At 40.0% G+C, this 26,475-nt stretch overlaps 1 protein-coding gene across 1 annotated transcript; it reads right to left on the bottom strand.

Annotated features, from left to right (window-relative positions):
- Positions 1-478: 478 nt before the first annotated feature.
- Positions 479-24,698, bottom strand: ankrd55 (ankyrin repeat domain 55). The gene is made up of 11 exons (XM_039675786.2): positions 24,465-24,698; positions 23,494-23,613; positions 21,994-22,124; positions 17,312-17,421; positions 14,639-14,699; positions 13,100-13,228; positions 12,658-12,842; positions 10,716-10,883; positions 7,389-8,050; positions 3,587-3,676; positions 479-1,013 (listed from the first exon to the last, which is right to left on the bottom strand). Exons 1-11 carry the CDS (start codon positions 24,502-24,504, stop codon positions 742-744), a joined length of 1,968 nt encoding a protein of 655 aa, XP_039531720.1. The 5' UTR covers positions 24,505-24,698; the 3' UTR covers positions 479-741.
- Positions 24,699-26,475: the final 1,777 nt, after the last annotated feature.

Below are 26,475 nucleotides of genomic sequence, written 5' to 3' on the forward strand. Positions count from 1 at the left end.
GTGCGACAGAGAGTCGCGTGGGTATGACGCAACCGTTTGCCTACTTTCACAAAAACTGCTTCTAAAGGGCCATAACACACGTTACAAGGTAATGGAGCATTTTACACATTGTCGTGTTTCTTTATAAATAAATAAAGGTCAAATGGGGTCTTCAAACGCCTCAGATGTAACGTTATTCGCCATCAAAGTGACGCCAAAATGAATGGGAGTCAATGGGAATGCTAACGTAAGTGAAGTTCTGCTACAAGATGTCAGCTCCCGCGAGGCTTCAACTTCCGGTCGATGGATTACCCCCTTGGGTTAAATACAGTAGATGGTTGCCCATCAATTAGGTTGTTGGCAATCATGCTAGAAACATAATAATCACTGCAAAAATAATCCAATCATAGACTCTTAGGCATTTGCATATTTAAATGCAAACAGCGACTTTCATCTTTTGGCTGGGCAGTGTATTATTTACTAAGTTATTGCTATTCGATAGTTCAACAATTTCCTTTATTAATAAGAACAATAAACAATAAGCTTAAAGCATGTTTAAATGTTAGAGTTAAAAGTTCAACGATATGCATACCATAGAAAAAGATCATAGTTGTAAAATTGTATGAAAAAATAGCCTGTTAAGTCATTTTATCAAACAGTGATTCTTCAGTGTCTTCATGATTGAAATGAATCCAGATGACCCATGAAAAGTTGAACAGTATTACAGTGTATAATTGGCCATTCAAGTCAGGCAGATTTTCATCAGTTTCTGCTCTCAGAATGATTCTGTAGCCTCTGGGTTGCAAGAGGAGATGGGCTGCGTTTTCTCTGCGGAGGAATGGCTGGAAGAACTTGAATGTTGCGTAAAGGTTCTCCTGTCAGCGGAGTTGGGAAGGAGCCGAGCGACTGGCTTTGCGCAATGCCGGATCGGTGCAGTTTGGATGCAAACGGGGGTGGAAGTACAGCCAGACTCGCTCCTAGAGAGGATTTGGACTTCTTCACTCCCTGCGAGACCTGGTCAGGTGGTAAAGAAACTGTGGACGACATGAAAGCTGGGTTTGTTAAACCGAAGATGTGAAAAATGCTCATGTTCAGCAAAAATACCAGGTGTATCATATGATTGGTTCCAATATACAGTTGTAATCGAAATTCTTCAACCCCATTGCAAATCTGGTTTACAGGCAAAATGTACAGACATTCAGCTGTTCGCAATGAACAAATCAAACAAAAAATAATTTAAATAGCTCAACACAACAAATGTTTCAAGTGAATTCCCCTAAATTCAACTGAAAATGCAACATTTAACTTCGGCAGTCTCAAATTATTCACCACCTGAATACAATCCCTCACAACAACACACATCTGCAAAACAGTCTCAAGCACACCTGATTCAACTAATCAAGGGCTTCATTAGTGTCACCAGGTGTGCTTGAGCTAGAACACACAACATATCTTGTTTTGTTTGCAGTATACAGTTTTTGCTGTCGTAAATGTGTAAAGTAGACTTTTGCCTATCTGTCACAATTAAAGGTAAATAAATAAGGATTTGATCTTTAATGCATTGATATGTTTATGAGAGTAGTCTGGATCTACACCATCACAAAATTGAATTTTTTACAGTACATACATGCTTGGTTTTTTATGTTTTGTCTCTGTTCTGTGTTATGTTTGTCTTTAAATGTACAGTGTGCTCGCAACGTTTTCCACCACTTAACCCTATTATTGCTGATGGTAAGCTTTAATAATAATAATGATGACTTTTAAATCCTATAAAGGTCTTAAAATAATTCATTTAAATATTAGAAGCCTTATGTCTAAAATAGATCTTCTAAGAGCCTGGGCAAGTCACAATAAACCTGATATCATTACAGTCACTGAAACATGGTTACATAGTGCCATATCTAATAATAATGTTGAAATACAGGATTGATTGAGGGTCAAGAGGAGGTGGAGTGGTCACTTATGTGTGCTCAAACTTGTGTTCTCAGCATTCTACCCCTAAAATTGGTCCAATTGATTTTGAATGTGTTTTTGTCGGTATAATATATATATACAATAGGAAAAATATGAAGAGTTCAGATGCAAAAGCCTCTAAAATTTTCTTCTAGAATGATAATTTTTATCAAGCTTGTATAGACGAATCCGACGAGCGTTCTTGTGTAGGCTGCCATCTTGTGGCGACGCCATTACTGAGCTGTTACACCGGCATAGACATATGCACCGGTATGTAAACAAACCTCGGAGATAAGGTGATAACGCACCCTTGATGACAGCTACAGCCAGGCAGACTTGTTGGGTTGATGATGTTAGACATTGGCCTCCAGTCACAGATGAAGGTACAAACGATCTTACAGATTATTTATGAAAATAGCTTGGCAAGCTAGCTAGGCTAACGTTTGCTACCGAGGAAACTAAAAAAAGATCTGTCCATTTGGCAACAATAAATAAATAAATAAATGAAATCAAATAAACAATTTCATGTTTTTCATTTGTGTCCATTATTTATCTCATTTTTACATTGCAACGGGCAAGGGTAAGGTAACGTTACAGCTAGAAAGTATACATAATATCGACCAACTACTGTTTTTAAACCATGGAAAGAGGTCAATATAACAGCAGGAGAACAATTATGTCACATAACGTTACATTCAGCTCAGGAAAGCCATTTAATGACCATAGCATGTAAATTGAATAGAAAAAATAACAAGAGAGGAGATTTTGCTGATCACTATATCACACATTTATTATATTTTTTTACTTATGTCATTAAATAATTGTTATTATACGCGAATGTCCGCGTCTTGTACTCGCCCAGGAAATCTGTGTAAACCGTACGGCTCCAGACAGCAGTCGACCTGGGGTATTCACAATGTTTTTTCTTCAAAATTGAAATTTTACTGCCACCATTAAAACAATTTATAACGGAAACTGTTTACCCACTCGACATTATACAAGGGCTAACGTTGTAACGTTAGTGACAGTCGTAAATCGCGAGCTGTTTATTCCAGTGGACGCAAGTTGCAACTAAAACAATAGAAGGCAATGGCGCAACGCTACCCAGCAACAGCTCAGTAATGGCGCCCGCTTACTTCCGGTAGTTTCGCCGGATTCGTCTATATTTAAGTTCAGTGATTTCACTTAAATGGCAATGATAATTACCTATTAATTGTTATTTAAGTGAAATTACTGAACTTAAATATACAAGTTTGATAAAAAATCATCATTAAAGAAGAAAATTTCAAATGGCATTTAGAGGCTTTTGCATCTGAACTCTTCATATACAGACCGCCTTCTGCCTCCCCTGGCTCAATGACGAAGATATTGTCAACCCTAAGCTCCTTAGAGAAGAATAATGTATGTTTTATTCTGAGTGATTTTACCAGATTTTAATTGGCTGTTTACTTTTTTACTTCAAAATTGTTTGTTGTCACAAATCTTTTACATTTTACACAGAGACTTTTTGTGTGCAATTATGTGTCTATCTACTGTAGATTTCTGAACAAACCAATAAAAATGCATCTAATAATTATGCTTTTCTTTAGCATCATGAACTGGGTATTGCATGAACCATGGAAATATGACATTAGCACGTAAAGATTAGACTTACATCTGTGAGTGCAGTGGTCACGGATGGGAGCAAGACTGTTTCGTGTGAGAGCAGTTTCTCTAACCCTCAGAGGGAAAAGATGATTTTGAGCTGTTTAAAGGAGAAACACACAGACAAAAAACTGAAGAAATGTTGGAAGTGTACATTTTATTGACCAATTCACTAATTTATATCTGGGTGTTTCTTCAATCAGGGACATAAAACTACTTGAAATCTTGAAAATGAAAACTTAGTAAAAGAATGTTTCATACGATAAAGCGAAGTGGATAAGACACATGCCTTTGGTGTGAGAGACCCAAGTTCGAATCCACTGTGAGACACCAATGTGTCCCTGAGCAAGACACTTAACCCCTATATTGCTCCAGAGGCGTGCGACCTCTGACATATATAGCAAGTGTAAGTCGCTTTGGATAAAAGCATCAGCTAAATGAATAAATGTAAATGTACTGCTGGCAATGTGATCTGGCAACGTGATAAAGCATGCGCAAATATATTTAAACATATTTTAGATTACCATAAATCCTTATAAAGGTAAAGACAATAGAAGTAATAATAAATTTACAGTCTCAAGTACGTGAAGTTCATACATAATACGTAATAAGTACTCTTTAAAAGTATGGGACAGGTAAGGGGCAAGGCAAGCCCAAATTAGGAAAGGTCTGACTAAAGCAGCTTTTTTAAAATTAACGAAAAGAGTCAAAAAATGTTCACCTAATTGACCCTTCGCTAAGCCACGACCGAAAACCGCCACTGGCCAATCATGTCTTAGCAACCGTAACTATGCGCGGGAGGTCTGGCAAGCTTTCGAACGAGGGAAACATTAGGCGTTTCTCAATGTCAAGGAAGGATCCTCGGAAGCTGGAATTTCGAGGATGCTACGTCATCGACGTCCGTCGAAGGATTGTTCCAATGTCGAGGATCCTCAGAATTTCAGTCCTTCGTTCGGAAAATATCCCATACACAGAAAGGATGCATATGTGTAGCCTTCGCGCTCTTAAATCACTCACAATCCAATGCGCAGCTTTGCTATCTTGTTCAAAAAAAAAAAAATGTCGACCGTTAGCGGAGTCGGAGTGATAACGGCAATATGCGGTAAAATTTCAGTTTAGCCATTTATTTAATGTTTGTTAAACTATTTAACATATCGGCTCAAATTTGCTGAGGGGATTTAAAGCTGTTCCCTTTTACTGGTGATGAACTTTTTGATTTTTACTTCATATAGGCTAACGTTATAGCCTTTTTTGTTGGTCACATATTTTACCATTGCATGTGTTTTAACAGCTAGATCATGTTGCTATGGACGTAGTTCTGTTTACTCCGGTAATATAATCGTTTTTGAATGAATAAACTCCTTTTTAAATCAATATTTTGTGTAGGTAGCCGTGTTATAAGTGGGAAAATGTATAGCGAGGCGGTTGTTACAGCGAATACAACCCCTTCAGGCTGATTCAATCAAGATCCCTCTGCTTTAGAGTTTGCGGGGTTGTATCCACTATAACAACCGCCTGGTTATACATGATTATCCCTTATACTTTATTTATTTATTTCTATGAGGAGGACTGACAAGACAAAATAAGTACTGTCAAGTGTATTTAAACAGTGCAGTAGGCCTACACCAGCACTATGATTTTTGCAGTGCCGAAGCGGACCTTTCACTGATGTAATGACGCAATGACGTGCACTTGCTAGCCTGTTCCATTTACGTGTTCTCCGAATGCTAAAGAGGACCCTTGCCTAACCTCTGAAGGAACCCAGATAGCAAACTGACATTGAATCAACGTGGAAATATGACATCGAAACAACGTTGATTTGACATTGTTTTGCTCATCGAATTAACGTTGAACCAACGTCAGACGCGTCATTCTTTCAAAACTAACGGAAAATCAACCTGAAATCAACGCGTTGTTTCAACGTTATGAAAGCAAACCAATTTTCGATTTCATTTAGCTTTGAAGAATGCCGCGTCTGACGTTGGTTCAACGTTAATTCGATGAGCAAATCAACGTTGTTTCAATGTCATGAGAGACGTCGTTTCCACGTTGATTCAATGTCAGTTTGCTGTCTGGGAAATGACTTGGAAGGACCCATCCTGCCAAGGAAGTATCCTTGACATTGAGAAACACCTATTGTGCAAATCTGATACCGGTATACTAAAAGTTTGGACACGGGAGAGGAATTGTTTTCCTTCCAGAAAATCTAAAAGCCAAGGGGAGAAATGATTGGCGTGATCTAGCGTTTATGTGACTCAATGTGTTTAGAGACCCATTCACAACTAGCGTTACTGGTAAATGTCGACATGCTTAACAAAAACATCTAACGTTATGTCTTGGAAATATTGACGGTTCTTTGGTCATAATGATAACGTAAAATAAGACGATTAAAGAGACAAGACAAGGCTCACTGACATTCTTTAAAATATATTTCAGCATTTTGTTAATCGACGTCCTAACGTTATCCCTTACTAAGTAACTTAACCCAATCCGATCGTGGCTCTCCCGGTATTAGTGTTATTCCACAAGATTTATTGATAAACTGTTTGATTTATAATTATTAAGATTATTTTCACATACCCTGCTGTGTATGAACATAGCTGTTCCTCAATTTGTGTTTCCCATTTGAACGGTCAGCGTATGAGGCGCTGCTGCTTGCGCTGGGACTATAACGTTAGGCTTTAACTTCAATTTTTAAGAAATTCTTCTCTAATCGGTTGCATAAAATGTGAATATATCCCTCGAATGCATACTGTAGTCTCTTTTGTCTTGCTCTCTCAGATATTTCACTTGTTCGCCGAAAATTACTAATTATCTCATTGAAATGTCTGACACCGGGTGCATCCACACTATCCACAAGTTTCCGAGGGGCGCTCCTGTAAAAAATAAAGTGTGTGAAACTTCCGGTGAGGCGGCGGAAGTAGCATTCCAATGGTATTTTGTGTGTTAGTTAGCGAAGAGGCTAGCTGTTTTTCGGAGAATTATTTTACTATTTAAAGACGCAAATCTTTATGAGAGATGGTGTTACGGAGCAACATGTGCTGTTCGCGGTTGTATGTATAACCGGATTAAACTAGTTCAGTGGCTTAAACGTGATTGTTTTGAACATAAACTGAAAACGAAATCAGAGTGATCCTGCCAACGACTGTAGTTTCCATCACCTCCCAAAAGACGACGAATCTTCCTGTGTACATTTGTTTAAATTCTTAATATTCTATAAACTCTATCAGCATGTGATTGGCTGTTCGCTACTGATGTTACAGCTAAACTCAGGATCAAAGCCTGTGTTGACAAGAATACCAAATGTGCCAGTTAATGTATTCAAGCAGCACATTCACTTATAATTTTGAATAAACTCCAAAGCACAATGACTAAGTGTGTATTTTTTTTTAATTGTTTGTCAGCTCGCACAACTGTCTGTCACCATGCCTTGATGAGTATTGATAATTAATAATGTTATTATAATACTCCCAATCAACTACTGCGGAGGGTAAAGGTACTGTTATTTCACCCTTTTTAATTTCGTTGAGGTTGTGTTCCCACATCGTTAGCTAGTTTGGATCGCTATAACTTGAATGACTGTCAACTGTTGAATGAACGAGTGTCAAGCATGTCAAATCGCGCTTTGTTTACTTCCAACCGGAAGTCGCGCCCACTTTTGACGCAAGGCCTCATGGGGCGTAGGAAACTTGTGGATAATAAATGGGCCAGCCGTGAAAGCTTGACAGGCGTAGCAACAGTAACTAGGGAGGGCGGGGCTTAGCGAAGAGTCAATTGAAGAATCATCTACCTACCAATATGGAATACCTTACCGTGGTCATTTCTTTGTATGTATGGTGAGTGATTTGAGCACAGCACATCTAAAGGACTCGAAGTTCCCTGCAGGAGCTTGTCAAGCAGTCGTTCAGATGGAGTTGAGATCCAGGCTTTGTGAGTCAGTATCTGACTGGATTCGGTCTTCCATGCAAGTCCCACAGCTTTTTCATCTTTATGTTTACCATCAAACAGGTCATGCTCGCTTTTGCTCTTCTGCGACCTGTGCGCTAAATGTCCAACCACGTGACCTCCACCGGTCCTGTGGGCCAAAGCCTGAGAGTCTGCCAGCAAAGACTTACCGAGAGTAATTGGAGGAAGACTCTGTGTGCGTATGGGTGGGAGACTTAGGAAGTCTTTGCTGGATGTGTCCTCAATGAGGTGGGCTTTCTCAGACTCATTATTTCGCTTTCTGACAGTAGAGCTGTTTTCACTCTCATCTCTGGCTAACGGTTCGACAACACAATCAAACATTGTAATGATGTCGTCGACCTCAGACGTCTCTTCTCTGAGCTGGCATTCTTGACTCAAGTCTATCTGCTGAGAAGGATGCAGTTCTTTCTTCTTCTTGCAGAAGATGTGATTTAGCATGCGAAATTTTCCCTCCTTGCGCATAGAAGAGTCACTGTTTTGGGCATGCATTGGCCTGCTTGAGTCAGACCTGTGAAAAAATATGGCCATCTTTAGTTTAGTTTATAAATACTTATGAAACTCATCCTGCATTTTACATCTGACTGATTCAAGAACAAAGTATGGTTTGCAGTGTGTGTGTGTGTTCACCATTCACTACTCGTACAGTATGTGCACTAACTTGGATGGTTTTACTGCAGAGGACAAATTGCCTTCACATGTCACTTTTAGTTGCATATGTCTTATTTTATGCTACATATTGCATGAGAAATAAACAAACCAAAAATTGTTGACTGCACTATATCATTTGACTGGGAAGGAAGCATTTCATGGAAACATGCTTTAACTTACATTTTTGTTACATTTTTAATGAAGTGTCAGTGAAAATGATGACCTACTGTATAAACTGTCACAGTCACTCAAGAGGCAATCCACGCATGACGATATGTCTATTTCCACCCTTCTATCATATATTTAAGTATCATCAAACACTGATCAGGCACAACATTAAATCCACCAGTGTAATATTGTGTAAGAGCTCGGATGTGTCGAGGCATGGACTCTGAACACGTTCTTCTGTGGTTTCTGCCACCTATTTCTATTTATGGATTCAGAAAATCTCATAGATACTAAAGCGCATTGAGATCTGGGGAATTTGGAGGCCAAGGCAACACTATGAACTCTTTGCCACATTCCTCAAATCATTTGACCCCCAACAATGTTTCTATTTTTATCCTTATCCTGCTAAAAGAGGCCACAGTCATCATGGAACACCATTGCCATAAAGCGGTGTACATGGTCTACAACAATCTTTAGGTGGTCAAAGTAACATGTTTATCTCTAGGGCATAACACTGGCTCCACCGACCTGCCTTCTTCCCATAGTGCATCTCTCCCCTGGTGAAATGTGTACACACCTGGCCATCCACCTGATCTAAAAGAAAACATGATCAGACCAGGTAACCTTCTTCCGTTGCTCCCATGGTCCAGTTCTGGTGCTCACATACCCATTGTAGGTGCTTTCGGCAGTGGACCCTGCATCACAACAACAACCGGTCTGTGTTTTTCTGATTCCTTTCTATCATTGGTAGCATTAAGTTTTTCGGCAATTCGGGCTACAGTAACTCTTCTGTTTGATCGGACCAGATGGGCTAGCCGTCACTCCACTCGTGCATCAATAAGCCTTGAGCACCCATGATCAGGTTTTTGCCAGAGGTTCCCTGAGGATGGTAAGGTCACTGACGCCCCTACTTCTCCCCACTAAGGCTGTCAAAATTCAAATTTTTAATATTAAAAAAATTAAAAAAGCAAAATTTTTGCTTGCAGATTTTTGGTGTGTCAAGAAGCACGAGATATGATGAGGACTTTACTGAAGTGGTTTATGTCAGCTTATCCAGTACAATGCAGTGCAGCTGCGTTGTTAATTAAAACAATTTAAGTCAGCAAAAAAGGCTTCCTACTGACGAAAATCGTCTCAGGTGGAGGAAAAATTATGCGGTAAAATCTGGCAATGATGTACTTGACCATACCTGCCACATAGGTTAGAGCAGAGCATGTGTTTTCATCAGCTGGAAACATTGTCAACAAAAAACGCTCAGCACTTTGACGCTCAGCTCAGATCAAAAAACGCTCAGCTCAGATCAAGTTGAGCGTCTGGTGTTTTTGATGTGGAAGTGGATTGTTTGTGAATATCAGTTTGCTATTTTGTGTTCATGTAGTACAATACACTGTGTGTTGAAGTGTGTTTTCTCAGGTTACTGATGCACTTACACAGTTTTATGCACTTCGTTACCTAATTTTTCTTTCATGCACATTCCAGAAATTACATTTTATTTTACATTATTTTACATTACATCATGTTTACATTTGCTTAATGCGCTCGCTTGCACCCTCTAGTGGACATAGGACTGCCTTTCAGTATTAGTATTGCCTTCAGAATCGAGTATAATTCAAATTTTGCTAATAGTTAAGAAAGAAATTCAAATTGAGCTTTTCAGACATTTTGACAGCCCCACCCCCCACAAAATGGAAATATAGTGTAGGCTTTTGCCTGGCTCTGGGTGAGTGGTGGCACTAGTTGGAAGGGTCTGTGGTCCCATCTGTGGTGTGGACCAATCAGGAACCTCAAATACATCAGGTTAGCCAAAAGACTAAATTTGAGGCAGGATTCATGGACACTTTTACATGTGTTGTCTTATCGTCCGGCTGCAAAAATACCAATCCAGATGCTCTCTCCCACTTCCTGATACCATTATGCCTTGTGCGGTGGGAGCCATCATCTGTCTTGCCCTGCTCTCGCTCTCCATCTCTGCCCTATATTCAGAGTGCTCTCCCTGTTTATGATACTCTGCCATTCTCTTGATGTGACTTGATGTCTTAATGTACTATTATCTTGGCTCTCGACCCTCAGTTGTTTCTCAGAATACCATTCCTCTCCGCTAATCTCCGTCTGGGGATCTGTCTTCTGTGCGCTTTTGCCTAACTTTTCAATAAACTATTGGGGGAAGTTTTGCTAAATAGTTTTCCCAAAATTCCTCAACAGCTGTGTGAAACTACAGCGGTTATTGGTGCTAATGGGGGGGGGGGGGGGGGTTCCTTTAAAAAGTCACAGATATTTCAGTATGTACTCAACGTTTTTTTTTTTGATTGCCAACAAAATAGAACACAATTTTAATACAAATAAAACAAATGACAAACCTGTTTTCAGTGGAGAGGAGCTTGATGCATGCAGTATGTCCACAGTACATGGCGTATGTGAGTGGCGTATTCTCGTTAATATCTCGAGGGTTGGGCTCCACTCCCAGCTCCAACAAAACCTGCACACAGTCATCTTTACCTGCTGCGGCGGCCCAGTGGAGAGGGGTCCTGACACAAAAACAGAAATCATGCCTGTAAGTTATGATTGTAACCCAAATCGAGACAATGCGTCGATGACACTTTGGAAACGCCCCTGCGTGATTGTGTCTGAAGCACGTATCAACTAGTCCAATGGCGAGAGTGAACATCACAGGTGGGTAATGTCACAACCAGGAAAAGATAAAAGCACATCTGGTTAGAACCGGTTATCTGGTTATCTTCTAACGCTGAAGCAAGTCGATCACAGGTTGAGGTTACAGTTGTAACCTGAGATGTTCGCTTTTGAGGAAACTTGCGATGTGTCAATGGCGCTTTGGGAACGAGAATGCCCGAATGCCACATTCAACCCGCCATCATGACATGAGAACTCTAGACCCTGGGTTATCCATGTCTAAGTCATAAAATCTGACAACGTACGCGGTGAAGACCGGCCAGCCACATCACAAACTTCTTGAATGGACACCCCAGTTTAGGGCCTTGGAGGCTGCCACACCCATAGAAGAATGGGCTCTAGTGGCCAAAGGTGAAGGCTGACACAAAACCTCCTGTTTAAGAGAGATAACCTTGACTATCCACTTGCTAATCGTCTACTTGGATGCAGGAAGGCCTTTCTTAGGGGGCCCAAAGCATACCAGTAATTGATCAGACTTTCTCCACTGGGCAGATCTGTGGGCATAAGTATCCAGTGCTCTGACTGGACAGATGAGGTTCAGTTTCTCCTGGTCTAAATCCTTGAGGGGAGAAGGACAGAACGCTTGCAGTACTATAGGCCATGGTGCAATGGTTGGAACCTTAGGAATGTAACTGGGTTTCGGACAGAGGAACGCTTTGACCATCCTGCGTGCAAACTCAAGGCGTGAAGGAGATACCGACAGGGCCTAGAGATCTACTACTCTTTTCAGTGAGGAAATGGCTCATAGGAACACAGTTTTGAGGGTAAGAAATTTTTCTGAAACAGTATCAAAAGGCTCAAAGGGACCGGCAGAGAGACCTTCTAGAACAAGAGCCAGATACCAAGCTGGAATTCTGGTAGGAACTGCAGGCCTCAGATTGGTTGATTGCCATGTGATTGGTTGATTAGATAATTGCATTAATGACAAATTGAACAGGTGTTCCTATTAATCCTTTATGTGAGTGCATATGTCTAAGGCTATGTTTACACGGAAACAATCTGAAGAGAAAACGCAAAGTGGCATTGGTGCGTTTAGACAAGCGGTATGGGTGGGAAATCTACATGCATATGGTGACGCAAAAGTGTGTGAAATTCGATGTCGTGTGGCTAGGTGCCGATGTGGAGCCAAGTCCACGTACAACCTTCCCTGTCTAGCAGACTTTTGCGTTCAAATCTAGTCTTAAAACACACCTCTTTTTGTTGGCTTTTAATACATTTGTCTTGATTTATCTGTTCTCTTATAGTCTTTTTATTTTGTATTGTACAGCAATCTGGTCAGCCTTGTTGCTGTTATTAAATGTTCTTTAGAAATAAACTGAAATGAAATGAACTGAAAAAGGGCATACTATTTCCCATTTAAGAATTTTGACATTTTAATCAAATTTCTGCTACAATGCAAACACAAAGTTTCATTCTGCCCCATTACAAATAAAAGTGAAATGATGTCCTCCAGTCCAAACCAATGGCAAAAATTCTTTTGCTAGCAAAACCGAGTTTTGTCTTAGTTGTTCCTATGGTAAGCAAGAAAGCACTTGAACGCAGACATGCCTAAAAACTAATGTGACTCTCCATTCACATATCACACAACATACAGTTTATGGTTTACTCTACCGTTCATCCACGTCTAAAGCTTGCAAGTTGGTCTCAGGAATTCGTGACAGTTCATAGATGATGTCGCTGAATCCCGCTGCGGCGGCGATGTGAACGCAGGTCTTCCCATTCTCATCATCATAATTGATCACAGAGGAGCCCAGATTATGGTCAAGAATGAGGGAACACATTAACTGGCTGCCACTCTGCCACATAGTTATAAAACAATGAGACATTAATAAATTAATAATCAACTTGCACATATAAAATGTACATATAAAACAATGTTTACAATGAATTTAAGACATAAATAGTATTAAATTGCATGATGAAACATTACATTTTTCTACCTTTTTCTGATATTACAATTATAAATCATTTATAATTATGTATAAATATAGATATAGAGTATGAATTAGTTTTCTATAATATACCATTACAATGTTATGTTAATGATTTGTACCTGCACAGCCCAGTGGAGCGCTGTTTTAAAGTCTTTGTCCACGAGTGTGGGGTCGGCTCCTTTCTGCAGCAGGGCCTGCACATGCTCTGGGCGGTTGTGGAAAGAAGCCCAGTGAAGAGCTGTCATTCCCTGCCAAACAACAATCAGAGCGTTACACGGGTTACACAAGTGCTCTTGGCTGTTCATTTATAATAGCAAATGGAGCATCAGTTGTTCAAAATGAATCTGATCAGATTGGATCAAATCTTGAAAATTCTACATTGCTGAACATCAGATTAGATCACTAAATCCAATCTTGGTTTTGATCTGGATCAAATCATCAGTTTGTGTTGTTCAAAACTTTTTAGTAAGATCGGGATACATTTGATCCAAAAAACAACGACAACAACAACAACAATAACAGGATTATACTGATCCCAGCAGGAGGGTGGATTTCAGGAACAAAAATTGTATAAAACTTAAAACTGGTCAAAAACTACAACATTTGTATCATGTAATATATATATATATATATATATATATATATATATATATATATATATACGTATATTAACTGTTGAAGTAATAAATTAGAAATAGACATTAGGCTAGATAGCCTTTCAGTAGCCTAACTGTAAAGTGAAAAAGAGATTTTGGCACCAAAAAATAATCCTCATTTAGAGTGGGGTTTTTTCATCACTTTTCTGAAAAGTATTGAAATATGTAAGTGTGTATCTGGATCAAGGTGATCCAATCCAAATTTGCTTTGAAATATCGGCACAAAAGTTAAATGGATTATCTGATCCTGGATAGCACAATTTCCAAATTCAGATCATTCTGATCCCGATTAAACTTTTTGAACAAATGGGCCAATCAAAATCAAAATAAAGAAATAGAAGCCTATTATAGACGTTAAGATTTTTTGCCTTTATGAAAATAGGTGTGTTTGCCTTGAACAAACCTATTCCAGAGTGTTTGGGAAATGTCCCACCCAACCGCCAGTTTCAACAACGGTTCAACAACCGATTGTTGTATGGCACCAAAGTACCACAAGAGGGATTTAAAAGCAAACAGAGCCATCTATTCTCTAAAGGCTCTTGCGGTACTTTAATATCATACACCAATAGGTCTGAACAGTGCCGCTTCAGCCAATATGTTGACTTTAAAAGAGACCAGCCTCAAAGCCCAAAGTGTACTTTACCGGTTTGACAGTTTAAGTTGGAAATTTAATTTGCAGATCAATGCTCAGAACGTGGTCATAAATGGTGTATAACTACTGCATAAATACCATTTAGTACCATAAAATCCCCTAAAAATACCAAATATTAAATTAAAAATCATTATTGAATTAAAATTGAATACATTCATTTCTTTGAAATAAAAAAAGCCCTTTTTGACTGCCACAATAGGGACACCAGAGGGTTAAATGTGTTCTTAATTAAGTTTAAAAAAAAGTGTTGGTATTTTTATTTAATTAAAGTATATTTCCTGCAATTAGTTTTCTTTTTAAATAATATATATTTTTAAGATTTGAAGTACACTACAAGTTCTGTGACTCACCTCATTGTCTTGATGATTGATTTCACACAGTGTTGACTGCTGTAGCAGCACAGCCATGAGCCTTCAACAAACAAACAAACAAAGCATGTTTATAACTCCGTAAATGCCATATACGCCATTTTAATTCCATCATAGAATGCGAACAAGATAATCAATGAAAAAAAATGTAGGTCTTGATTTTCTAAGTCAGAAAATTACAAAACCCGATTCCAAAAAAGTTGGGACACTGTACAAATTTTGAGTAAAAAAAGAATGGAATAATTTAGAAATCTCATAAACTTATATTTTATTCAAAATAGAATATAAATGACATATCAAATGTTGAAAGTGAGACATTTTGAATTGCCATGCCAAATATTGGCTCCTTTTGGATTTCATGAGAGCTACAAATTCCAAAAAAGTTGGGACAGGTAGCAATAAGAGGCCAGAAAAGTTAAATGTACATATAAGGAACAGCTGGAGGACCAATTTGCAACTTATTAGGTCAATTGGCAACATGATTGGGTATAAAAAGAGCCTTTCAGAGTGGCAGTGTCTCTCAGAAGTCAAGATGGGCAGAGGATCACCAATTCCCCCAATGCTGAGGCAAAAAATAGTGGAGCAATATCAGAAAGGAGTTTCTCAGAGAAAAATTGCAAAGAGTTTGAAGTTATCATCATCTACAGTGCATAATATCATCCAAAGATTCAGAGAATCTGGAACAATCTCTGTGCATAAGGGTCAAGGCCGGAAACCCATACTGAATGCCCGTGATCTTCGGGCCCTTAGACGGCACTGCATCACACACAGGAATGCTACTGTAATGGAAATCACAACATGGGCTCAAGAATACTTCCAGAAAACATTGTCAGTGAACACAATCCACCGTGCCATTCATCGTTGCCGGCTAAAACTCTATAGGTCAAAAAAGAAGCCATATCTAAATGGGAACCAGAAGCGCAGGCGTTTTCTCTGGGCCAAGGCTCATTTAAAGTGGACTCTAGCAAAGTGGAAAACTGTTCTGTAGTCAGACGAATCAAAATTTGAAGTTCTTTTTGGAAAACTGGGACGCCATGTCATCCGGACTAAAGAGGACAAGGACAACCCAAGTTGTTATCAGCGCTCAGTTCAGAAGCCTGCATCTCTGATGGTATGGGGTTGCATGAGTGCGTGTGGCATGGGCAGCTTACACATCTGGAAAGGCACCATCAATGCTGAAAGGTATATCCAAGTTCTAGAACAACATAGGCTCCCATCCAGACATCGTGTCTTTCAGGGAAGACCTTGTATTTTCCAACAAGACAATGCCAAACCACATACTGCATCAATTAAAACATCATGGCTGCGTAGAAGAAGGATCCGGGTACTGAAATGGCCAGCCTGCAGTCCAGATCTTTCACCCATAGAAAACATTTGGCGCATCATAAAGAGGAAGATGCAACAAAGAAGACCTAAGACAGTTGAGCAGCTAGAAGCCTTTATTAGACAAGAATGGGACAACATTCCTATTCCTAAACTTGAGCAACTTGTCTCCTCAGTCCCCAGACGTTTGCAGACTGTTATTAAAAGAAGAGGGGATGCCACACAGTGGTAAAAATGGCCTTGTCCCAACTTTTTTGAGATGTGTTGATGCCATGAAATTTAAAATCAACTTATTTTTACCTTAAAATTATGCATTTTCTCAATTTAAACATTTGATATGTCATCTATGTTGTATTCTAAATATAATATTGAAATTTGAAACTTCCACATCATTGCATTCTGTTTTTATTCACAATTTGTACAGTGTCCCAATTTTTATGGAATTGGGTTTGTATTTGGATGGTTTTTGGGAGGGGTTGAAAATTAAAAGTGATTGGTGAAATCAAGCATTCTTTTCAGAGGCAGAGCACACTATTCTTACGATGTAGTTTACAATCCAAAAAAAGATGTGTCGTAGAATGAAGACTACTTTTAATAGAACACCAAGACCACATTAAATATTAACAGTACAGAACAAAATCAACGGAACCAGGAACAGGTGTGAACTTATCAGAAACCATGACAACCAACCATTAACAAGAATTGAAGTGAAAACTATAAACAGAACATGACAATGAACCTCAACACAACATGATCGTGACAATTATTATTATTTTGAAGAAAACCGGGGTGGGTTCAAATAAGTTTGACTTCTATCCACTCCGTTTCGAGCAATAGATTTAGGTTTGGTTAAAGTCGATGTAAATATTATGAATTTAAAGGCTTGTACAGATTAACCAAAATGCTGCGCATTGCCTTGTCATGTGTAACTGTATATTGCTCGAAATAAACAAATAAATAAATAAATAAATAAATAAAAACACATTTTTTTTCACCTTTTTTTCAGAATAACATGCACTGATGAATCAAGGAATGTACATTAAGAAAATGAATTTTTGGTTTCATGTTGACATTTTAGCAACATATCTTAATATCTTAACTCATTATTTCCAGTACGTTATCAACTGATGGATGTTTATAACAAGAACATAAAGTATAAAAAGAGGTTTTAGTGTAAGAATCAAATTTTTCTGTATTTGATTTCCTCCTGTTTAGTAATTACAATCTCGTCATCTTTTCAAAAGCACAGAAAGTAATTTTACTGTACTCCTCACTACCTCTTGTTTTATTAACTTATTTGCAATAACAACTTCTATTTATTTTCCTTGTTACCTGAAGTCAGTTTCAGCAGTAGCAGCATGAATTGGCAAACGTCCGTTCTTATCGGGAATGTTCTGCTTTGCCCCGTTCCGAAGCAAACACACACAGCCTTCCAGCCAACCCTGCAGAAGTTAAAAACCACAACAGATTACATTAAAGGTCATACACAACAATAAGCAACCATTTCATTCAGTCAAAGAAATGAAGGTCACTGCAACTTTGTACATGACAGCTCACAATTCACTGACAACAGCGCACACAAACAAGGCAGAAATGTGAATTTTTCGAGTCAAGTCACCTTTATTTATAATAAAGTACAGATTGTACAATACAGATTGTATCAAAGCAGCTTTACAGTGATAACATGAAAAAATACAACAAAGTTTGTTTCTAGAGGAAAATTGCGCCATCATCCACCTTAAGTAAGGCAGATCAATAATATTGTTGAATATTAAATGTCCCCAGCTAAGCAAGCCAAAAGCCAAGGCAACAGTGGCAAAGAACAAAATCCATAGAAAAACTCCATCAGTGACAGAATGGGGAAAAAACCTTGGGAGAACCCAGGCTCAGTCAGGGGCCAGTTCTCTTCTGACCAACGAACGAACAGTGTATGATTATGATTCAGGCAGCATTACAGGTCAGAAGTCAGATTGGATCAGAACATTCAGAATATTTATCCAGTTCCCTTTCGAGGGAACTCGCGATGCGTCAATGACACTGTGGGAACGCCCCTTGCGTGAATGCGTCTGAACACTTGTGTCAACTAGTCCGATGGCGAGAATGAGCATCACGGGCGGGTGATGCCATGACCAGGAAAGGATAAAAGCACATCCGGAATCGCCCCGTGTCAGCTTCTGTGCCTCAGCAGCAGTTATACAAGCAGTTATACAAGAAGTCAATATTATATGAAATGGCATCCAAACAAGTGTTCAAGCAGTGTGTTCCTCCTTGCCCTCGTTTCCTTACGGGTGGGGATACACACGAGCTATGTGTCATTTGTTTGGTAGCGGAGCATGCAGTGTCATGCAGTGGGAGAGGTTATGGAAGGTCGCTCAGCTCAATGTCTCTGGGCGAGTCATCATCTTTCGTGGCACATAAACTGCCTGGAGATGATGGCCGTCTTCAATGCTTTGAGACATTCCCTGGTAGACCTGAGTAGACCTCACATGCTTGTTTGCACAGACGGTGGTCTCCTATATAAATTACCAGGGGGGTCTGCGTTCGTGGACAAATGCTGTTCGGCCTGCGTGGAAAAATGCTGCTATGCCGAGAATTTTAGGTTTGTGTGTTAGCACCCCCCACCTAAAACAATCATTCATAAAACGCATTAAACTTTAGTTTACAAAGACGTGAAACTCACCGAGTGTTCAGGGATGTTCACTGACATGCTCACACAAAAATCACTGCAAAATATGCTTTCCAACAGGTTTTATCGTAGTTTTTGTCCGACTCCATTGACTTGACTTGGTACAAAAACTACGATAAAAACTGTGTTGTTGTTGTGTGGAATATGGTGCACGCGTAGCAGCCGGGTGCTGGGCGTACCCAAAACAAGGATAGGAATAGGCAGCTTTTTTAGCTCAATACAGACAGATTTCGCAAAACAGGCAGAAATCACTTGCATTGTGAACGTCAGACTTACATAATCATTTTCGTTCGGACTCGTCATCAACGAAAACTCGAAAACGTCAAGTCATGTTTTAGTCACCTTAGAGCCATTTTTAGCTTGTCATTGTTGCGTTATCGTCATAAAAAAGTGCGTCAACAAAATCATTTCGTTATCGTCACTGACGAAAACATCATTGCCGGGACATCAGAATGTTGGAGCAGACATCCTGTCGAGACAGGGGCTGAGGAATGGAGGCTCCACACCAAGGTGGTGGAGCACATATGGGAGGTTTATGGCCAGGCTCAGGTGGATCTGTTCGTGTCTCAGGATATGACGCACTGTCCACTGTGGTTTTCCCTCATACAACAAACCCCGCTGGGGCTGGACGCATTGGTACAGATGTGGCCGAGGCTACGGTTGTACGCTTTTCCCCCGTTTGCTCTGCTCCCGGGAGTTCTGGAGAAGATCCGCCAGAATGCAGCGAGTGACTTGTTAGTAGCTCCGTTCTGGCCAAGCCGAATTTGATTCTCAAACCTAATTTCCCTTCTAGACGGTCCTCCCTTGGAGCTGCCGGTTAGGAGGGACCTTCTTTGTCAGGCGGGAGGAGATATTCTCCATTCTCGCCCAGAAGCACTCAAACTGTGGGTCTGGCCTCTGTGGGGGCCCGACTCATAGAAACTGGGCTCTCAACCAAGGCTGTAGAGACCATTTTAAGCTCCAGAGCTCCATCCACGAGGAGACTTTATGCCCTGAAATGGAGAGTTTTTACAGCTAATTGCACCATTGGTTCAATATATGAGTTCCTCCAAGACCGTTTCTCGTCAGGGTTATCCCCTTCTACTCTGAAGGTTTATGTTGCAGCTATCGCTGCCTACCATGCTCCCTCTGGGGGTTCATCTGTTGGGAAAGATCCTCTTATTATTCATTTCCTCCGTGGTACCCTGAGGCCTGCAGTTCGTTCCAGAATCCCATCCTGGGATCTGGCTGTTGTTCTAGAAGGTCTATCTGTCTCTCCGTTCAAGCCTCTTGAGTCTGTCTCAGATAAATTTCTGACCCTCAAAACTGTGTTCCTTCTAGCTATTTCCTCTCTGAAAAGAGTAGGAGACCTCCAGGCTCTGTTTGTGCCTTCTTCATGTCTTGAGTTTGCGCCCGGTACGGCTAAGGTTTTCCTCTATCCCAAATGAGGTCACGTTCCTAAGGTTCCAACCAACATACCTAGGCCTATCCTTCTGCAGGCGTTCTGTCCTCCTCCTTTCAAGATTCAGACCAGGAGAAACTGAACCTCATGTGTCCAGTCAGAGCACTGGATACCTATGTTCACAAAGCCTCACGTTGGAGAAATTCTGACCAGTTCTTTGTGTGCTTTGGTCCGCACAAGAAGGACATTCCTGCATCTAAACCGACAGTTAGCAAGTGGATAGTCGAGGCTATCTCTCTTGCATATGAGGTTCTGGGCCATCCTTCTCCTTTATCTATCAGAGCCCACTTTACTAGGGGTATGGTGGCTTCTAAAGCCTTACTCTCAGGGGTATCTATTCAGGAGGTGTGTGACTCAGCTGGCTGGTCCTTACCACTTACGTTTGTCAGATTTTATGACTTGGATGTTGGGTCTAGAATTCTTATGTCTTCATATCGTAACAGACAGGTTCTCGGATGTATGGCGTTCGGGCATTCTCATTCCCACAACGTCATTGACGCATCGCGAGTTCCCGAAAGGCAACGTCTCAGGTTACCACTGTAACCATAGTTCCCTGAGATAGGGAACGAGACGATGCGTCACTTTGCCATACCTCCTTCATCGCTGAGATCGACGGCTTCGACTTTCTGTTGAAGCTGACGAGGGGCGATTCCGGGTGTACTTTTATGCGTTCCTGGTCGTGACGTGGACGCTATTGGACTAGTTGACACAAGTGCTCAGACGCATTCACGCAGAGGCGTTCCAGCAGCGTCACTGACGCATCGTCACGTTCCCTGTCTCAGGGAAATATGGTTACAGTCGTATCCTGAGACGGTTTTAATGTTGTTATTATGTCTGTGTGGTGTTTTTAAATATGCTTTTAGACAAACCATGTGTAAATTCATTAGTCGACAGCATTGCTGACTATTTCCTCCCTAAAACTGCAGTGAACCAAAGTGTCTCAAAAACACAGTTTGAAATCGCTGGCGTCAAAAGCTACCTTATAACCAATCAGATCAACCTGTGATCGTCAACAGGTGGATCTTTGAGCTGCTGTGAGAGAGTGAAGGTGGGGCTTATTTGCATATTCATAGAACCGAGCATTCAAGCTTTTTTAAGACATGAAGACATTTTTTTCAAGGAAAAACTTTTAAATATGTCATTTTGGTGATCAAATTTGAGTTTTAAGGGGTAAAATTATTGACTACAGGGGGACTTTAACAAATCTGTTTGAGATTTAATTAATACTATATTTTTGCTATTGTGGATATGCTAATTATGTATGCTATGATATTATGAGCTAATATGCTATTATATTTTTGCTAATTATGGATATGCCATCTGAAGACTATTTCCAATTTTTCACAGTTATTTACAGATTCAATCATAGGCTCGTTCTTATCTACTAGAGCATGTTCGCACATGCGCAGTCTTCAAAAACACAGCTTTAAATCTCTTGACAAACTAAAAGACGTAAATGGCATTTTTATGTATTTGGAAATAAAAGATGTAGATTGTACTGAATATCAGCTTGCTTATTTTACTCAAAATAAGGATTTAATGAGTCCACATGTCATGCAAACAAGAAACTATGCTTCTAACCACAGATCGAGATTTGCAGTTCCAAACACACAACTGTGAGATGCTGCTTGCGAATATTCGTTAGAGCTATAGTTTTGGGACACACAGACTCGTTGAACTATGCTGATAACGACGAAACATATTTGGATAACGACGCTTTTCGGGAAACACATCCCAGAGTGTTACAAACAGACTGGGAAAGAGGAGCTGCAACGATGTCAGACATGGGGAAAATAATGTTTTTTTTTTAACATTCAATCATGAGAACATATTCTAGCAGAGCCTAAAAACAAAATTAAAACTTTGTAAAAGGAAGTGTTTACATACAAGGTATGTGGCTAGAGAGAGGGAGGTCCGTCCACAGGCGTCTTGTGTATTAATAGAAGCTCCCATCTTCAGCAGCAGTTTGACCGTATCCACCTGTCTCCCAGACACAGCATGCATCAGCGGCGTGGAGCCTGTCGTCAACAAACAAAGACCTTAACAGCAGTTCTCATTAAAACTTCAACAAAGGTTAGCCCTACTCTAATCTGTTTATGATGATGGATTATTTCTGTCACAGAAATATGTGTGATTGATTGTATGGCAATGATCAGAGTTTTTCAAATTCTGAGTGATGAATGCTCTCATGAAATATTTTTTCCTAATTAGGCTTGTGGGTGGCTGCCAGCTGGTGGTTGCTTGGCACAGCAAAACATCCCACCTTCAATCACGTATATGTTTCTAAATATTGCACAAATGCAAGGCACAGCTCTCCTCAACATTCTACATAATTTGACGTATGTCATATGAGCAGAGTTAACAAATTATGCGTCAAAGTTTGATACAAAGGCTTTTGTTCAAATGGGTGACCCTAACTATGAGCAACATGATAGTTGCCTTGTCAAACACCACTAATAACAATCACAATGGTCCACTTCCATCTGAAATACCATAGTCTTTAGTTTCAGAACAGTGATGCATCAACCCGTGTGAAAAAAGTACACTTCATCATACCTTTTAAAGAGAACTTATTACTGTAATAATAGACTATAAAATATATACAGTACCTAACTGCGAACGTAATGTGATGTTTTTTTTTTAAGAACATATTTTTTTATTAAGTGCGCGATTGTTTCGCTTGACAAGACCCTTATTCATCGTCTGGAATCGTTTAAATCCCTTTGAACAGTTTGCACTGAAACTGTCTTTTGGACCTTGAACCGTTTGGTTCCCATTGAAGTCCATTATATGGAGAAAAATGCTGGAATGTTTTAATCAAAAACCTTAATTTCTTTTCGACTGAAGAAAGAAAGACATATAATTGCAATGTGTTCAGAACTCTGCCGCCCAGATCCTGTCTGGAAGCAGGAAATATGACCACATTACGCCAGTTCTGAAGTCCTTACATTGGCTCCCGGTAAGGTTCCGTATGGATTTTAAGATCATGATGCTGACATTCAAGGTTGTACACAGCTTGCTTGGCTACGCAATACTTATCTGATCTTTTAACCAGTTATACTTCAAATCGCAGACTGTGTTCCTCACAGTGTAATCTGTTAACTGTTCCATGAACACATCTGAAATCTATGAGTGACAGTTGTCTATTCTGGTGAATTATGATTTTATGTACAGTGCTTTGAGAAGCTGCTTTTAAAGGTGCTATATAAAATAAAGTTAATTATTATTATTATCTTGGATGACATGGGGGTGAGTAAATTATCAGCAAAAGTTTTTTTTTTTAAGTGAACTACTCCTTTAAGTGTGCATCTTTTCACAAGGGTAGAACTAATATGAAAGTTATCTTGAGTGTATGAAAGAAGTGCAGTGTGTGGTGTGAGAGAACACCTTCCCCGTCGCAGCACTCGAGGATGGAGGGGTCTTCTCTGATGGTGGCGGTCAGTGTGTTGACGTCTCCGTTCGCTGCCGCCTGGTACACCACATTCAGATCAACCTCCTCCGCAGCTTCTGAGAGGGAAACGGATCAAACGGATCACTCAACAACATCTGTCGGGTGTAAATAAAATGCGATGTACAGACACATTTGTGCTTGAACATTTCAGGACTGAGTTACAGAAGAATAAGGGGAAGTTGTCACAGCTTCAGATGAATCAACATACGCTATAATTATATTTCCACTCCTAATTAATCACCAGATCGAGAGAAGCAGGTGTTTGATGCTATGGACTTTACTATTTAAAAGAATTCATTTCTCTCATATGTTTCTTCTAAAAACCAATAAGATTAAATAGACCGGAGATCTTTTTCTGGTTTCCTGGAATCAAAAGTGAGAAATCTCAATATGAATTCAAACATTTCTCTCCAAATCCTTCCCAAATAAAATTGTATTTATTAAGCTTTTAGTAATCAGTAATCTTACTGTTGTCAACTGGAGAATCCCAAGAAGTTGTGGAGACAACGTTGATCATATGAAATATACTGAGAAATCATTACGGCTTTAACAACCACAGAGAAATCCAATCATGTTCCTTTGAGCTTATATTGTCAAGGGAGCTTGTTGGGTATATTGCAAAGGAGGATCTGCTGACAGAGACCTCATCAGAATACAACAGAAAACTCAGGGGTATATAGGCTAGCCCCACTATATTTCATATTTTGAATATTGACCTAATGTTTTACTAATCAACATAATCATAGTCACTAGTATTCTTCATTCTGGTGGGTTATACCTACACACAAACAGATGGCAAGACAAACAAATGATGGGCTACGGCAAACCCCGCTGATAAGCATTACCATGGCAACACCTTCTTGTTATCAGCTCGTGCGTGCGTGTGTGTGTGTGTGCAGTGCTTTACCTTTGTGCTGCTCAAATACGGATGAGGTGTTGAACTCCATAATCAAAAGCAGCTTTCAGAGAAATCCCTCCAGTGCCCACGACATGATGATGTCCCTCGGCTCCTGATTCCAGCACTGTCCGCTTACACACACATTTAAACAGGACTCGACCCGCTCGCGTGGAGAACCGCGACGCGACAGCACGGACGCCCAGAAGACGCTGAGGGGACGCGAGAGGCGAGAGCGCGTCTTCAGGTGTTGCAGATGCGCGAGCTCCGTTTGATTTTGCGTGATGAGATGATGGGGGAACACACTGAGCATGTGCAGAAGCCTGCTGGCATCACTAGTGCACTGTGTGTGTGTGTGTGTGTGTGTGTGTGTGTGTGTGTGTGTGTGTGTGTGTGTGTGTGTGTGTGTGTGTGTGAGCGTGTGTGTGTGTGTGTGTGTGTGTGTGTGTGTGTGTGTGTGTGTGTGTGTGTGTGTGTGTGTGTGTGTGTGTGTGTGTGTGTGTGTGTGTGTGTGTGTGTGTGTGTGTGTGTGTGTGTGTGTGTGTGTGTGTGTGTGTGTGTGATCGATCACTCAACACTGTAGAGACAGGACTGTTGCCGTGTGTACTTCACTCTTGCAATTTTATTTTAAAGGGTACGGGTACTGGGTAGTTTCCAAAAATGAAAACTCTGTCATGACCCACCCTCATGTCGTTCCGTAAGACTTTCATTAATCTTTGGGACACAAATGAAGATTTTTTTTTTTTTTTTATGAAATCTGAGAGCTTTCTGCCCCTCCATTGACATCTACGAAACTACCAGTTTCGAGCCCCAGAAAGGTAGAAACACAGTAATCAGTGTGACTCGTTTACCTCCAACGCGCGCTCACGCTGTTTTCGCGTCATCACAGCACGCATGCGTCGAGCTAGTGAATTGGCATTGGAGATTGATATTTTGTAAATAATGTGGCAAATTATGTTTGTTTGTTTTTTGCACAAATAAAGCACTTGTGTCGATTCATAAATTGTTATTAAATAGCCTACATGTAGTCTCATGGAATACTTTAATGAAGTCTTTACCTTTCTAGGGCTTGAAAGTAGTTGCGTATGTCAAACGAGGGACAGAAAACTCTCAGATTTCATTAAGAATATCTTCATCTGCGTTCTGAAGATGAACGAATGTCTTACAGGTTTTGAACGACATGAGGGTGAGTAATTAATAACAGAATTGTCAATTTTGTGTGAATTAACCATTTAACCAGGGCAGGGGCACAACCCACCCAGGCGAACTTAAGCAAGTTCCAGGAGACTTAACTAGGCCTAATTGATCAACAACTTTTTGTTATGTGCCCATCATAATTTTTTTTACAATCTTCTGTTCTATTCTGTTGATATTCTATTCAATGTTATTGTACAGGTATATGTCCTAACTTATTTTTTACATTCTTATGTTATTCTATTCTTGTGTTATTACAGTAATTTCATGAATTGTCAGGTTTTAATGTCAAGATTAAACCTGTTACGATCTTGTAAAAAAAAAAAAAAGAAAAAAGACATCAGCATATCTCCTTCACACATATTTTCATTTCATTCACATTTATCATGCAGCCTGTCACCATGGGAACCCTCGAGGACATAAGGAGAGGCAGTCTTAGCAGCAGTGAGTCCATTTCCTCACACACTGATTCCAGAGATAAACTCGAATATCTCACGCCTTCCACATCACACTTCTATGTGGAATCAGTCATATGCAGTAAACCCGTTTTTGATAGGGTTCCAGTTCAGTCCAATTGTGATTCTAATTACATTCTGTGATAGTGACGTGACGCAGTTAATAGAATGAAATGTTTCATTCATGACAGCAGCAGCTGCATTCTGCCAGCCGAAGGGGGCGTTCCAGGAGTCCACGCGCCTGTGTAAGTGTGTGTGTGTGTGTGTGTGTGTGTGTTCTGTTAAGAAATTAATTTGACCCTGCAGCATCTTGCTACCAAGCTCTTAAAACATTTACTCAGGTAAGTGGACACAAAAAAGTTAACAAATTAATT

The sequence above is a fragment of the Pimephales promelas genome, chromosome 23, assembly GCF_988280905.1.
Source record: "Pimephales promelas chromosome 23, fPimPro1.hap1.1, whole genome shotgun sequence".
In the NCBI taxonomy this organism is placed as follows: Eukaryota; Metazoa; Chordata; class Actinopteri; order Cypriniformes; family Leuciscidae; genus Pimephales; species Pimephales promelas.

Bases quoted from the DNA above. Each gene is read 5' to 3' on its own strand.
- ankrd55 (XM_039675786.2), bottom strand. From the start codon at position 24,504: ATGGAGTTCAACACCTCATCCGTATTTGAGCAGCACAAAG. The intron at 12,843-13,099 runs GTACAAATCATT...ACTATGTGGCAG, and splicing joins CGCTCCACTGGGCTGTGCAG to AGTGGCAGCCAGTTAATGTG. The intron at 10,884-12,657 runs GTAGAGTAAACC...TTTTTGTGTCAG, and splicing joins GCTTTAGACGTGGATGAACG to GACCCCTCTCCACTGGGCCG.